This window comes from Chroicocephalus ridibundus, chromosome 1 (genome assembly GCF_963924245.1).
Source record: "Chroicocephalus ridibundus chromosome 1, bChrRid1.1, whole genome shotgun sequence".
Lineage (NCBI taxonomy): Eukaryota > Metazoa > Chordata > Aves > Charadriiformes > Laridae > Chroicocephalus > Chroicocephalus ridibundus.
The window spans coordinates 50,358,318-50,373,362 of NC_086284.1; the positions used below are offsets into that span (position 1 = coordinate 50,358,318).

General features: G+C 36.9%; 1 protein-coding gene across 4 annotated transcripts in view; it reads left to right on the forward strand.

Moving 5' to 3' along the window:
- NDFIP2 (Nedd4 family interacting protein 2) overlaps window positions 1-15,045 on the forward strand; it is a 44,748-nt gene that overhangs the window by 7,002 nt on the left and 22,701 nt on the right. For all 4 annotated transcript variants that reach the window (XM_063336099.1, XM_063336092.1, XM_063336083.1 and 1 more), the window contains exons 2-3: window positions 12,497-12,653; window positions 14,152-14,279. In XM_063336099.1, the coding sequence (XP_063192169.1) occupies window positions 12,497-12,653; window positions 14,152-14,279 (285 nt within the window). The remainder of the gene's footprint in view (window positions 1-12,496; window positions 12,654-14,151; window positions 14,280-15,045) is intronic.

Consider the following 15,045-nt stretch of genomic DNA (forward strand, 5'->3'; position numbering starts at 1 on the left):
GGCTTTGAGATTTACAGTGAAAGTGGAAAATATATTTCCATTTTAACATTTAACTGTTTATTCCATTTAAGCATCGTTTCCATTATCGCAGGCTAAGATTAGCCTAAAACTGATATAGTCGAATGCACTTCTCAGTCACTCTATAGCCAAAACACTAGATAGCCGGTCACCCCCCAACCCCATCCCTTGCTGTGCCTCCTCCAACTGTGTTTGGAATGGACAGAACAATCTGGAAGACAAGCCTCCAAACTTTGAGTGGTGTAGACACAACAAAATCTGGTCAATAGCCTGTATGTTACTTTATTTCTGTTTGTAATCCCATTTTTCTTTCTCTGGAGTTACTGTTCCAGGTGTTTGGCAGAGATTTGTCATCTTCCTTCTTGTAAAATGTGGCTTTCCAGTAAAAAAAAATAAAAGTTTGGTCTCCAACTATTGTATGATAACATATTCACAAACATAGTGTGTCCATTTTAGCTTTGAACAATATTTTACCTTTTGGCATTAATCCTATTAATGTTGACCGATTATTGTTGTAGGAAAGGTCAGAATCATGTCCTTGGTAAAGGTGTATATGTAGCTTGAATTATTGAATGTGTTTTTGCTTTTCCCTGATTAATCTGGAAAGGTTACATAGAGCAACCTTGAGGAAAAGTTATTGATGAAAGGATGCTTACAGTATCAGTTATCTCCTTATTGCAGAAAGTAAGAGTGTTGGCGGGGGGATGTTTGTTTTTTTTATTTTTTTATAAAGCAGCACAAGCTCATATTTAAGGATTGCTTTGGTAATGGTGAATGTAGTTAACACTTGCCATCTTTGAGGAGTGAGTGATGCCTTTGGTAAAGCGTGAGACAGTTGGGGTAAGAGCCCTCGGTGATACTGAGGCCAACTGTCTATTTTGATTGTGGTAATTGTCATATTTTGAAATTTAAGGGAAACGGTATTTAAGGAATGTACTGAAGCATTAAGACTCTTAATTGAAACTCCAGGATTGTGGTCGCAAAATTGACTTGCATCAAATGCACAGAATATATGATTAGGAAAAAGACTCACACAAGCTGTATATTCTTAAAAACCTTTTCCAAATTCTAGAATGAGAGCGCGTAATTTGAACAAACGAGCAGGTCACTAAAGCCCTGCAGCGCTGGGCTGCAGCTGATGATGAGCGGTGTGGCCCATGTTCCTTTCTCACATACCTCCGTGTCTGTTACTGTTTTTTTTTTTTTATTTAGTTAGTTAGTTATTTTAATACTCCCTGTGGTTTACAGATAGCACTAGTTTGGTCATCTTCTACTCTCCTCTGAAGAGCTGAGCTTCCTAGACGGCTGCTTTTTGTTGTTTTTGTTCAGCTGCCTTATAACCACAAAAACATGACCTGCCTCTAGACGGATGCATCATCTCTCCAGCAGCCGAAAGATCCAGAGTATTGTCCTTTGGGCCAAATATTTTGTAGGCTTGCTTTAAAATGCTTAGTCAACACTTTTTAGCTCTAACAGCAGAGTTGAAAAAACTCAATGCTATCTGTTGAGACATAAAAATGCATTCTTCAGAGAAAGGGCCTTTAGTGTTTATTATTGTTGTGTGAGTTGTGTTTATCTTTGCTACTAAACCTTACTAAAGCTGTGAGTCCCACAGTGGATGGAAGAGAAAGAAGACCACAAATGAAAATGAGAATCTTTTCAGTAGAGCCTGTTCTTCTGCATGCAATGCACAAAAAGTGTGTTCAGCTGGTGTTTTGTATGTGTGTGCGGTTTTTAAGCTGTTGAAATTTCTGTCTGCATTATCTCTCTAATGATTTGAGTTACTGATATCTTAAGATGAGGACTTTGAGTACTCCATTTTCCAGTTACTAAGAAAATGAGATATGCTGAAAAGTCAGGCACAATTGACCCTCTATTAAGAATAAAAAGGGTTGCTCTTATTGATTAATAATATCCTCTGATTTATGTATTATTTAATTAATGATTTCATTTTGGGCTAACTGGTACTGTAGAGTGGGAAACTGTTCCTGCTTGGCTGGCTTTATTCAAATACACGAGCAATAAAACCTCTGTGTTGTCAATGAAGTTGAGACATTTCAAGTTTTTCTTAGAGTTTTACTGCAGAATTTTCAAGGATATTTACTTACCTGTGATACAGGAGGCACAAACTTGAGAGTCATTTTTTGCCTACCTCTCAAATCAGGAGCTTAATGTGAAACTGTGTGCTCCTTCTGCAGTTCAGTTACCATGATACTTCTCCAGGAAAAAAAACCACCTCTTTTTCTTTATCCCTCCCCTAGTAAAATGGATTTGCCATTTTTAGCATTTTCCTGCATTGTCTTCATTAGGAAACATTGTGCATAAACCTTCCTACTGTACTTGGACTTCTAAATGAAACATGCATAATACTTTTTAGCCAAGATGAATGTAGGCTAAAATGGAAGCCGGAACTAACTGTTGAATATTGAGTTTGCTCACGGTGACAGCCCTGTCCACTTCCTAATTTTACAGACTTTACTGTTCCCTCTACTTTTATAGTTTACGTGTTTCATACGTTCTGTGCAACTTTAGAGTGACTGTGATCTACTTTCTGTACTGATTCTATAAAGCTGCTGTTAACTTGAAGCCATGACCTTTCGACTTGCAATTCTTGGAGCTGTCACTGGTGGTTTGCTGAAGCTGTTTGTTAGTGGCAGCTGCCAACAAATCCTGATAAAACATTGTCTGTCATCAGGGAAGACAGTGAGAATGAACAGGAAGCATCATTGTACGAAACTCGGGCACTGTATGCAGTTTTGGGATCTCGCAAGAGGAGCTACAGAAGGTAAAGGGAAGCAGCCTTCTTAAAAGTGGTTCTGGAATGGGTGGCAGTAGTTGGAAGCGATCAACGCTTACAAAGTCACCAAGACAGTGGACAAAGCAGTCGCGGAGCCGTTGTTCACCAAATTGTGCAAGATTAAAACTGGAAAGCTCTCACTGAAATTTGGGTTGAGTCACAGAAAAGACAAGGAGAAGTGAACATATGCAGTTTGTTAATACACAAGATCGTTGAGGCAGATAGCACAGGCAGATTCAGGAACACAAATTCACAGTGAGTGGTAAAGAATTTTCACAGTTAACAAAACCATAACAAATGCAAATGGAATAGGCAGAGATATACACTTTACCAGCCATAATGTAACAGCCATCAATGTTGGAGGCATCTGAAGAAAATGGATGGCAAATAAGCAGCTAAGGCTGGTGTGCTGCCCATGTAGATCCTGATGATTGTGTTGGAGATGGAACACTGCCTTAGACTGACCGCTGGTCTCAGTAACATCCTTCGGTTTTATTAATGGGTCTGTATGATATACTCTTACTTCTAACTAGAAAATCTTCAAGGAGGAGAGCCTCGTTTTGTACTTGGTTTATAGAACTTAAACTAGTTGCTCAAGCTGTTCTCAAGTTACTATTTGACAAACAGAAGGCTATGTGGTAGTCTTTTTATAACTTCTAAATTCTAGAGTAACTCAGAGTTGCAATACTTCATAGTGTACAAGCTCTAGAGTTACCTTTTTACCATTTTTCTTTCTAGAAATACTGTTTTTATACTTGAAGATTTTAAAAATGGTGGTCCCAGCCACAGTCTTTATTAGTATAAGAGACTTCAGGTTTTTGTTCACGAATTTCACAACTAATTCCTGTAACCATGCAATAGGAAAAGCTCCTGGAAGCTATGCTTGATTTACAATTTTACAGTAAATACGAAGCATTTACCTGTTTGGATCTTGCCAAAATTCTAGTATTCAGAATTATTTCTGAATAATTCTTTAGTAGAGAAGAAAGCTAAAAAAATAATTGGAGAGAAATGGATATATTTTTTAAGGATAACTACGCTTCCAGTAGCCTTAGTCTCAGAATATTAACTTTTTTAAAAGAGTTCCCATATGGGCACATGGTATGTTACTGCCCATTACTAATAGCTCCACTTTAGCTGTTAATGTGGGGGATGGGAAAAAATAGGTGTCTTAGAAGCCATAGGAAATGAATGCAAATATGTATGTTGTGCTGGTAAGTGTGTAATTAATTGTTTAAATCTGGATTATAATCCCTGAAAACATGAAAGAACACGTAAAATGCTATAGGTAGGGTAGCTGTTGGGATGGGGAGAGAGATTGATCTTTATCTACACACACATATATATAGTATATATGTAAAATATAAATATAATTTTATATATATATGTAAATAAATATAATTTATTTCATTTTTTTTTCCTTCACAAAGTTCTGGTCACCGTTGTTGGGTTTTTGTTTGTGTTTTTGTTTCTGTTTTTTTTTTTCCTTAATGTTCTTATAAGCTTGTTTAAAAACAAACAAACAAAAAAAACCCAAAAAACAAAAACCCAAAACCAACCAAACAAAAAACCCCAAAACAACAACTTGAAAAATCCAATAGGTTAAAGATCCCTAGTTAAAGAGTACTGACTAAAATGATTTAACTATCGCTTAAGTGCGGTTCATGTCAAACACTTTGAATTGCTATGGATCACTTTATTTTTACATGAGGAGTCTCACTTTGGCAGAAAAGCCTTTCTGTTGCAACATATTTTTCAGCAGCATTTGGTATAAATCTCTTTGGATTCTTTTTGGTAGAAGTTTGCCTCCAGAGGTTGTGGGTTTCCATGGCACCTAATCCTTATTTAGCAGACACAGTTGGTATTTCTACACAGCTGTGGAACGGCAGCAATGGACTTCTGTTCTGCTTTTCTGCTTCTACTGCAGCTTTTACACCTCTGACCTTCTAATGTATTGACTGCTGTTGAAAACTTTCTGCACAGATGCATCAAGGAGGGAAAAAAAAAAAACAAAACCAAAAAAAACCCCAAAATCAAAACCACTCCACTGTCATGAAGGGCTGTTGCTAGATCTGGGTATGTGATAGTTGATGCTTGCCAAGTGATGGGATGGTGGGGAAAAAATGTGTATCTGTTCTGTGCAGTCATAAATTCTGATTAAATTTGGTTACTTTTAAATACATAAAAGCTGAAAATCTTGTGGTTTTGACTTTTATGTTTTACTGGAATGTACTAAAATGCCTTATAAGCTTAATTGCTTAGTACTTTAATAGAGTATTTATTCATCTGAAGGCTCCACAGTCTCTACAGGATGATGTTTCTCTGGAGCGCTGTGGCCAGAACATGTTTTAGAAAAAATTGCGTTTGGTGCTGAACTGCAAATAGCTGCCTTCCTACTAGCTGTGAAATTAACGATCTGGTCTGCATGGGTTTGTGGTAAATTGGTATTACAACAGGAATTTGAAGAAAAAGGCATGATGTTGTTGTAAACTACCTTATTGGTAGAGGATAAAAACTGATACTCAGGAGAAAGTTACTAAGTTAAGATGTGTTTTAGTTTGGTGTTTTCCCTCAAGAATTGTGAAATATTTCTTTCAGAAGCCATTGTGGATAAGTTTTTGGTATTTTTTTTCCTGATAAACCAGAAAATGAAAACATTCGTTTTGTAGAAGAATATATTTATCTCTTCTGCTCCTGTAATTCTTATCTAAGTGTAATTACAGATCATTGGTTTTAGTTTTGATTGTCCAGTGGCTGCTGGTGACGTGAATTAGGGCTGATTGATCTTAGCACTTGAATGGCATTTATGGGTTAATGGTATAGGTTTTATGGGTTTTTCTAAAAATAAAAAACTAATAGTCAATACCGTGAGCTGTTGAGACCATTTTGTGTCATTCAGAAACAATAGAGATAGGGAAACAGAGGTCAAAGCTGTTTCCAACATGAAGTATTTTTGTAACAGGTTCAGAATTAAATTTTATTTCAAGATTTCCTTTGGTGTTCTTTTTCCTTGAAAAATTAATCCCAAGATTAATACTTAGCTATTTACAGATGAATAAACCTATTTTTAGACTACTCGAGGTGAAAAAATGCACGATGTGGTTACAAAACAAGCACTTAATACACAGCCTGCGTTTGTTCAAGTGAAATTGTTTTTATGTAGGTAAAGAATTATGCTTTCAAGCCTCAGTCTGAGTAGCGCCTCATTTGTAGGGGCATTTTAGTACAGATTTACAAATCATAACAAGTAGGCAGGTCTAAAAGACCTCTGAAATTTTCAGCAAATGAAAATATCAGGTGTAACGTAAAGAGAGGAGGAGCTTCCTGAAAGTTTAACTAAGATTATAGCAGTTTTCTTTTTAACCTGCTATTGGGTACACTTCTAATATTTCCTGTGGTAGAATTTCAATGGAATAAATACCTGTACAGCAGTATGGAAGATGTCGTAAATCTAATGCAGAAATGCTGAAATACTTTTTTGCACAGGCAGTCGTGAGACGGGTCTTTTGTGCCCTTCCCTCCAGCACTAGAAGCTGAAGTAAGTAGATATTTTTGGTTGACCTTTTTGGCATAGTCTAAAAAACTGACTTTAGAAGACCAAAGTGTTAACTTCTGCAAAGTAAAGGTGAATCTCTCTTGTTAAGAGTGTTGCTTTTTGTGAAGGAAGTGTACCAACTGACTGGCTTGCATACAAAGGTTGAACTTGCATGGTCTACTTAGTTGTCTTCATACTTAAAGCATAATATTAGGTCCAGCATTATGGGGTTGATATGTATTGTATTTGTTCTAATGCAATTTGAAACAACCCATGAGCTGGTTGGTGTGAGGTGAAAATTGGAGGAGCCAGGCTTCTTCAAAAACATAATTGTCATATCACTTGAAAGGCTAGAAAGGAGGGCACATTAAAAATGCTTGTAATTTAAGATTGCTAGTGAGAAAGCTGTGAAGCTCTGGTGGCCCAGGCAGAACCATCGCTACTGAAACTGAGGCAAAAGCTTACCCAAAGTCAGGCTTTTTCAAGATGAGTAAAGCTATGAAAGGAAACAGGCAAAGAAAGCTGACTAGATGTTTTTTGGCTGTTTTTTTTTTTTTTTCCTGTATGGTAGTATCTTCTGCATAATTTCATGCTACACTAAATAAATTATACAAATAGCATGAAAGTAGTGTATGTTTATAAAGGTCGTCTTTTTAAAATGCTTGCAACTTGCTGTTGAAGTTAATTATATTGTGGTAATTTTACAGTGTACTGATTTCTGTAAATCATATTTTATGAAATGGGAAAACAAGCTTTTGAAACCTGCATAAAATCAGGTAACAGGAACAGCCCGAGTGCTGTTTGCGAGCGTTGCGCTATGACTAGAGCTAGCATGTGCTACTTTGATGCACTTTATCAGAAAACATCGTTCTAATTTTGTGTCAGTGTGATACAGATGACCTAAGACATCCTAATGTATCCTTCTCCTTTTCCTCTGTTTATTTTTTTTTAATTGGCATATTTTAATAACTTGCCTGTGTTGCCACTCTTGTACAATCAGTCAGTTCACCACAAATGAAGCAAATTCTGTTTATCCAGGCAAGCAAACTTTTGTAGGTCAGACAAAACTACTATCTGCAGGTAAATGAAAAGCGTAAGTATAGAATGAGATCTTCCTCCCAGTTTTTTATTTTGAAAAGCCTAAAGAGTAAAAGCGTCTGCATCAGTCCCCTCAGCAAAGGCTTCTGCACTGAGCACTTCCTTGTGGTTCGTGTTCTTTGTAGGGTGTCAGCTGATTTCAGGCATTGCATCTGATTACTTTGGAAATAATTACACAAACAAAATAACAGGCTTCAGGAAATAAATTGCAGGAGGAGATGCAGTACTTCTTTAAAGAAATTATTTATAAAAAAAAAATATGAAATAAAGGTAGCTGTATTTACCACAATATTTTTGTGCTGAAAGGTCTGACATTGATTTTTAACTTCTTCTGAAAAGCAATAGTGAATTATTGCTTTATAGAGCTTTTCTGGAAAAGAAACTGAAGTTAGTATAGGGTGAAAATCATATGAAGGAAAATAATATTTTTTTCCTATACTATACATTCTTTTTGTTATAGAGCTTTTCTGGAAAAGAAACCAAAGGTAGTGTAGGGTAAAAATCATATGAAGGAAAATAATGGGTTTTTTTCCTGTACTGTATGCTCTTTAGTAGTTGCCATGTGGTTTTGAGTCATTGGTGGCAGAAGGGCCATTGCTCCCTGATTGAACTTTGAATTCTAAGTGTCCTAACATATATATATCTTGAGAATATGAGCAGCGTGACTTTTCAGTCTGTAACATACTGTAGTTCGAGGGCTGCAAAAGCAGGGATTGAAATACTTGTGTAAACAGTTTGAGAGTAGTATGTCTAACAACAAAACATTCCATTTTTTTAATTGTAAAGCTCCATATAGTCAGCCAGGTGCCCTGCATACAGACTAAGATGTGAAAGAAAAAAAAATGTCTTTGTGTCCTGCTTTTAAAATGTGAGGGTGGGGGGCAGGGGAAGGTACTAATTTACAGTTGTCTGTAGTTTAATAGGTCCTGGTAATTGTTTTGACCATAATTTTGGCAAAAGCAGCTGTATTGCTTACTGTTGTATAATGGTTCATTGGGGGCTTGGGAGGGGGCTGGGATGATGAACCGTGAGTTCTCCTTAGTCCTTTAGTTTAAAAAGTGGGCAAAATAATCTTACTATTGGAAAAAAAAATCTTAGATACCATTTCCGGACTTTGAATGTTAAATGCTGTTTCAGGTAACATTTGAGTACGTAGCATAAGTAATGCCTTGAAACAGAAGCGTTCTGTTCCCTTCTGAGTGTTTTTAGCTTGGTTTCTATGGCAATGGAACCTATGCAGAGTGTCAGGCCTCTTCTTCCCCTGTCTCCAAAAATAACTTCTAAATTTACCAGACAGCATAAGCCAAAATTAAACGGGAAGGGGGAGGCTCAAAGGTAGTCAGGTTCTTACTGGTTTCAAGCAAACTGGTGACTCCACAGAGGAGAATCGGTGCCCTGTGAAGACAAGGCAGTGTTGCTACAAGACAAAACGATGTAACCACCGCTGTCTACCTTGCTGGCATAGGCAAAATTTCCAGCTTGCTGGGGCAAGTTCTGCTGCAGTTGTGGGTTTTAATTGGTTTGGTTTGTTTTTTACCCCAGTTGAGTCCCTTTGGAGGAGCTGAAGTTTTTGCCTTGAGGAGAGAGTAGGAGACAGGATGCTTGAACGAGAACTAACAAAAGCTGGTTTCTGTTCGTGGAACAACTTGTGTTTATTATTCTAGCTGTAAATACTCAAGCTGCTTAATCCACTTCTTGTGATTTTTTTATGATGGGGTACTCTGTAAGGAGTCTTATGATTTTTCTTTAAGTTGATGCATTAGGATAACCTTGATGCCTTTCAGAATTTCTGAAAGGTCTGTATAGTGGAAGACAGGATGAACAGACATGCTTGATCCCTGAATATGAGTCCTACAAAATAAAGACCTTTTGAATGCACTAAAGGGCATAACGGCACTCTTTTGTATGGAGCCCTTAGGATGGAATTTTTCTGTTTCCTAATTGCAGTTGCTATAACAATTGAACGACTTGTTAACTCAATCTTTGAAGGCAAGAAGCCTCGTGTGCTTGTTCTTCTTCCACCCTCATGTTACTTTGACCATTTGTAACTATTATTAAATTACAGATAATTTGGAGAAAGGTAACTTCTCAAGAAAGCATGTAGAAGACACAAAATTAATTTCCTTGGTGGATTTTGGTCAAAGAGCATATTACTACTCAATGAGCTGCTGCAGATCTCTGCGTGTCTTCATGATAGTGACAGCACATACTGTGGCTTGGTAGGGACAAAAAGTTGCGGTGATTGAAGTGAAGGATGAAAGGAGAGGAAGAATGGAGGTAATGGACAGAAATCCATTACCTAGGCTTTACTTCTTCCTCTGCTTGTAGACCAGGTTGTTGTGGTGGGGTAGTCAGAAATGCATACGCATCCCAAATGAGGGCGGATGTACCAGCCATTAGTGTAAAAGTATGCCAGTACTGTTCTGTTATTTGTCTCATTGCTAATGCAATCACAGTTTTATTTAAAAAAGGTTTTATTTTAGCTATATCCATTGCAATACTAGATTTTTCTTGTGAATTATAGTACTTAATTTAGAACCGTAACATTTATAGCTCTCAGGCTGTTTTTCTGACCTGCTTGATATTTTTAGAATTGAGTGTTTTGTCTTCTCACTTTGCTTTCTGTATCCCTAAATATGTTAGGATCTTTTGAAGAGGTTTTGTTTTCTTTGGCCTTAACTACTCTAAATTGCTATACGTATTTCTCAGGTTACTACTTCTTCTGGACCACTCACTAGCCATTAAATGACCTGATTGCTCAGTACCCAAAAACCCTCGATAACCCCCATCAGTTCCATTGAAGGTGACTTCTCCTTAATAGTATGTGCTCGTGTGCGTATTGTGCCTGGGTGTGTATATATACTTAACATATGTGTGTGCATATATATGTAGTTTATAGATAAACCCTTTAATCTTTAAGCTGTGGTTCTTTCAATACAGTATTTGGAGGGATTCCTGAAAAATGATTAAAAATGCTTTAGCAAGTAATGTTATCACTTTTTCTAATTTGACACATTTAAAGAGGAGTGTGGTAGAAGCCATATAAAAATTGCAATGAAGTTGTTCTGTTGCTCTAACTTCTTCTGAAGCATTTTCTGTTTTCCCTTCAACTATCGTTTTGATTTACCTGCCTACTGTTGAAATGTCTTCTATGCTTTTAATTCCTGCTGTTATCCTTAGTTTTTCATTAGAAAGAAAAGCACGGAATTTGTAACCTGCAGAACCTGAACATGAGCCAGCAGCGTGCCCTTGCAGCAGAAAAGGCTAATGGTACCTTGGGCTGCACTGGGCAAAGCATTGCCATTAGGTGGAGGGAGGTGACCCTTCCCTTCTGCTCAGTATTGGTGAGGCCACACTGCTATGCCCAGGTCTGGGTTTCCCAGTACCAGAGAGACATGGGCGTACTGGGGAGAGCCCAACAAAGGGCAACCAAGGTGATGAAGGGACGGGAGCATCCCTCCTGTGAGGAAAGTCTCCAAGACCTGGGACTTTTCAGCCTGGAGCAAAGAAGGCTCGGGGGGGAAACTCATCAGTGTATGTAAATCCCTGCCAGGAGGGTGCGGAGAGGATGGAGCCAGGCTCTTTTCAGTGGAGCTCAGAGGCAGGACCAGAGGCAATGGGCACACAGAGAAACACAGGAGATTCCTAGGTTCTCGCTGAACATCAGGAAACACTCTTTTATTTCTTTCTCTTTTTTTCAGCATTTTTTATTTTTTTAAAATGCCAGTGTGACTAGGCATTGAAACAGGTTGCCCAGGGAGGTTGTGGAGTCTCCATCCTTGGAGATACTCAAAAGCCATCAGGACGTGGTCCTGGGCAACTGGCTGTAGGTAGCTGCGGTTGAGCAGGGGGGTTGGACCATATAACCTCCAGAGGTCCATTCCAACTTCAGCCGTTCTGTGAACTTTGATATACTCTGGATATAAAAGAATTTTGGTATGAATGTTATGCTACTTAGCAAAGAATTTAGCTTGCTTTCTTCTGAGAATATGCTTTTTCCAGTAATCTGATTGTACTTTGCCTAATATGAAATTAATACAGATATATTCTTAATATTTTGTTATTAAAATTATGCTTGTTCATAGAAACTAGCAATTTCAAGTTACAGAATTATTTTTTTCAGATATGTTCAACTTATTTTCTGGGTTTTAAATATGGAGCTTCAGTAGCTGCCTTCTAGGCATCTTGTAGTTCACACTAGTGGGAACTAGCACTTCTTTTGTTTAATGCTAGTACTCTTAAAGTTTGATTCATATTTGAAACACTATCAAATTAGCTAAAATAATCAAAAATACTTCTCTAAGAAAAGATGTTAGTTGCTGGAAATGTTAGTTGCTAGATCCGAATTCCATGGTTTTAATAATGTTCTTGCTTATTCAAATTCTTATTTCTGTATATGCTTAACTGGACATGACCTTTTAAAGCTGCATTTTAAGAAAACGAACAACCAAACAAACCAGCAACTTAAAGTTTTATAGGGGAAGGATTCTTTCTAGTCTGTAAAGAACAGCAGATTGTTTTGAAAAGTCGCAGAATTTGAATGGAGAAGCTCTCTGACAAGATCCAAGAGTATAAAAATCCCAGTTATAGAAGTAGAAATTTGTCATGTTTTTTATTTCTTTTTGTTTAGTACAAGAAAAGACAGTGTTGCTCACCTGTTGTATTTTTAAATGGGTTAATACATTTTATGAATGTATTTAAGGAGGAAAAAAAAGTGTACCAGTGTTCAAGTACTTTACAGTCAGCATTTTCCCATACAGTAAACCTTTATAAAAACAGATTTTAAAGGCTCTGCGAACATGATTGATGAGAAGGAATCCATTTCTGGGGGAAAAAAAAAGAAAAAAAAATGCCATTTAAGATTATCTTTAGCTGTTTGCTTAAAAGGATTTAACTGGACCACTTACAGTAGTCACATGCAGTTTTGTAAATAATTTTTGGTTTTGTTGCAGAGTAATCTCTCTTTTTGAAGACGGTTCTGCAAGTACTAGACTGTCATAGAAAGTATTGCCTGAACGCGTCTGAAATTTGTGTGTTTGTCTTCTAAGCTTCACAATGAGGATGACCCCTCAGAGTCTTCAGCGGCTGAGCAGCCTTCCACGTCTACGGAGGCTACGCAGATGCCCCAGACGGCAGCCTTATCTGAAGCAGATACTTCCCCTCCACCTTACTGTAGCATAGCTGTAGAAGCAGCTGCAACCTCAGGTATTTTTCTTACCTAACAGCTTGTCAGGGAGGAGTGTGTATGAATCAGCACTTGGTTCAAAGTAGTACGATGCTGCGGTTTTTTGGGGGTTTTTTGTTGTTGTTTGTGGGTGTTTTTTTTCCCCTATGCACACAATTGCAGTAAAAAGCTATGCTTTCACGCACAGCCCTTTGTCTGGCTTCTTCAGAAGAAGCGCACTTCTAAATTACGCTGATTGTTCCAAATTACTAGACTAAGTGGATGTTCATTAATTAGCGTAATAGGTTTCATTTAAGTCTGCATGTAGTTCAGTTCCACGTTTAATCTACATCATTGAGTAGTGCTCCATTATTAGACCTCATTAGCAATTTTCGTTACCTCTTTATAAAAAAAAAAAAAAAACACAAAACAACAAAGCACTAATTTGTCAAAACTCAAACTTCTTAAGTGTGTGCCATTGTTTGGTGAAAATATTGACATGAAAAGATTCATTTTCCTTTAAAACTTGTTGTGGAAAATGAGTAACAGGGGTTTCTCTCTATATTTATTCACTGCTCACTTTCTTACGAGGTTGTGACTTTTCTTTGGGGTATGGGAGACTTAACAGCAGGCGATATCCAAGTCCCCATTTAAGCAAAGTTGCTTGGATTTGCATCTCCCATGTGCCAAATAAATATCTTAGAAGTAACCTCTACCCTAATTTTTTAAAGTTGGTTAAAGAATCAATTTCCTGTCCCTCTCCTTTGAGACAGTGTTTGCAAGTAAATACATAGCTATGCAGAATTCTCTCTATATATAACAACTTTGTGGTGGTGTGCTGACAAATCTTTTTACCATGTGACCTGTGCTGACAAATCTTTACCGCGTAAGCTGTCTTGTTACGAATTACTGCTGGGTGTAGGAGGAAGCTGGTGTGTTTTAATTAGCTTTTATTCATTTTGTTAGTAATTCTGTTCTATATGATGATGTTTTACTATTTCGCTGTACAAGAATTAAATCTGTTGTCCGTTTTGATAGAAGGAACATTTTTAAAAGAATGAGGTGAAATTGAAATCTTGGAAAAAACGATTTTCACAGAACAACTTGAGTTAGCAACAAGGCCATGCTAATAAAAATACAGCATGATTTTTACTGGACTTAAGTAGCTAATTGATGTTGATAATTAAAGCTTTTTTTCTTTTTTAGGATGTTTCTATGCATGCGTTTTGTATGATTTGATTAAAAGCCTTTGGTTGGAATGCCTAGGGATGTAACTCAGCAAATGCGATCTTTTTGTTAATAAATTTGTTGGCTCCTTGCAGCATCTAGATTCAGGCTTCTGCCTTGAATAGCAACTAAAAGCCCTGTTCACTATTTTATTTTATAAAAACAAAGGGATTTTTTAAGACTTCACTTGAAATACAAATATGATCAATTTCAGCCTCTGTTGAGAAAAATATACTTTAAAGCTCAGTAGTTATGTGCATGTAAAATTTAGTATTCTCGCTTAAAAATGCGTAACCTCTTTATTTTGAACAGAAACACACAATGAATTTTATCCTGTACCACCTCCATATAGTGTAGCTACCTCTCTTCCTACTTATGATGAAGCAGAGAAGGCCAAAGCTGCAGCAATGGCAGCTGCTGCAGCAGAAGTTGCCCAACGAGTAAGTGATACAATTCTGCTTTGCTTCAATTTTGTGACACACGTTAGGCTAATCTAATTAAAACAATCGGGCCCATATTATGGCCTATTTATTAAAATAATAGTGGGCTGGTGATTTAAATGTTTTGGATGCTTAGGTTTTATATAGATAGTTTAAGTTATTTGTAAAGTACTATGAAAAGTGTATCATCTTCACTCTTTTCTGAGGCATAGCTGCTGTCTAAAAATCTTTAAAAGCCAAATTTTGCCCTGTTTTAATAGTTTATCTGGTGTTTTGTCATCTTTTAATTAGGTATCCACTACTAATGTTACTTTGTAGAGTTATTGCTGATATTTAGTGTTTCAAATGGTAAAAAAAACCAAACAAAACAACGGACAAAGTAGGCCGTTAGAGAGGAAGGAGAATTCCAACAGTCTTGAGGGGGCAAAACCCTGAATAAGGCATATCTTTTTTAAAAGGAAAGGTCCCTGTTGTTTGTTCCATGAAAATGTAATTACTAAAGTTCAAAGAAATGTTCCAAGTACTTAAAATAAGCAGAAAAAAACCCATGCCACGAGTTACGGTAAACAGCAAAGTAAGTAATAGGTATACATTCAGTGTTTATAGTTTTGTAAGAATTAACATTATAAAGAATATAATCTTCAAAATAGAAAATTGATATCTGCAATTAGTGTTAAATGTTAGTTTTGTAAGCAAAGTTCTTCCTTCTTTTCTCCCAAGTTTTGGAATATGGAAATTCTGCTGCTTGGTAGTATTGGCCATAACG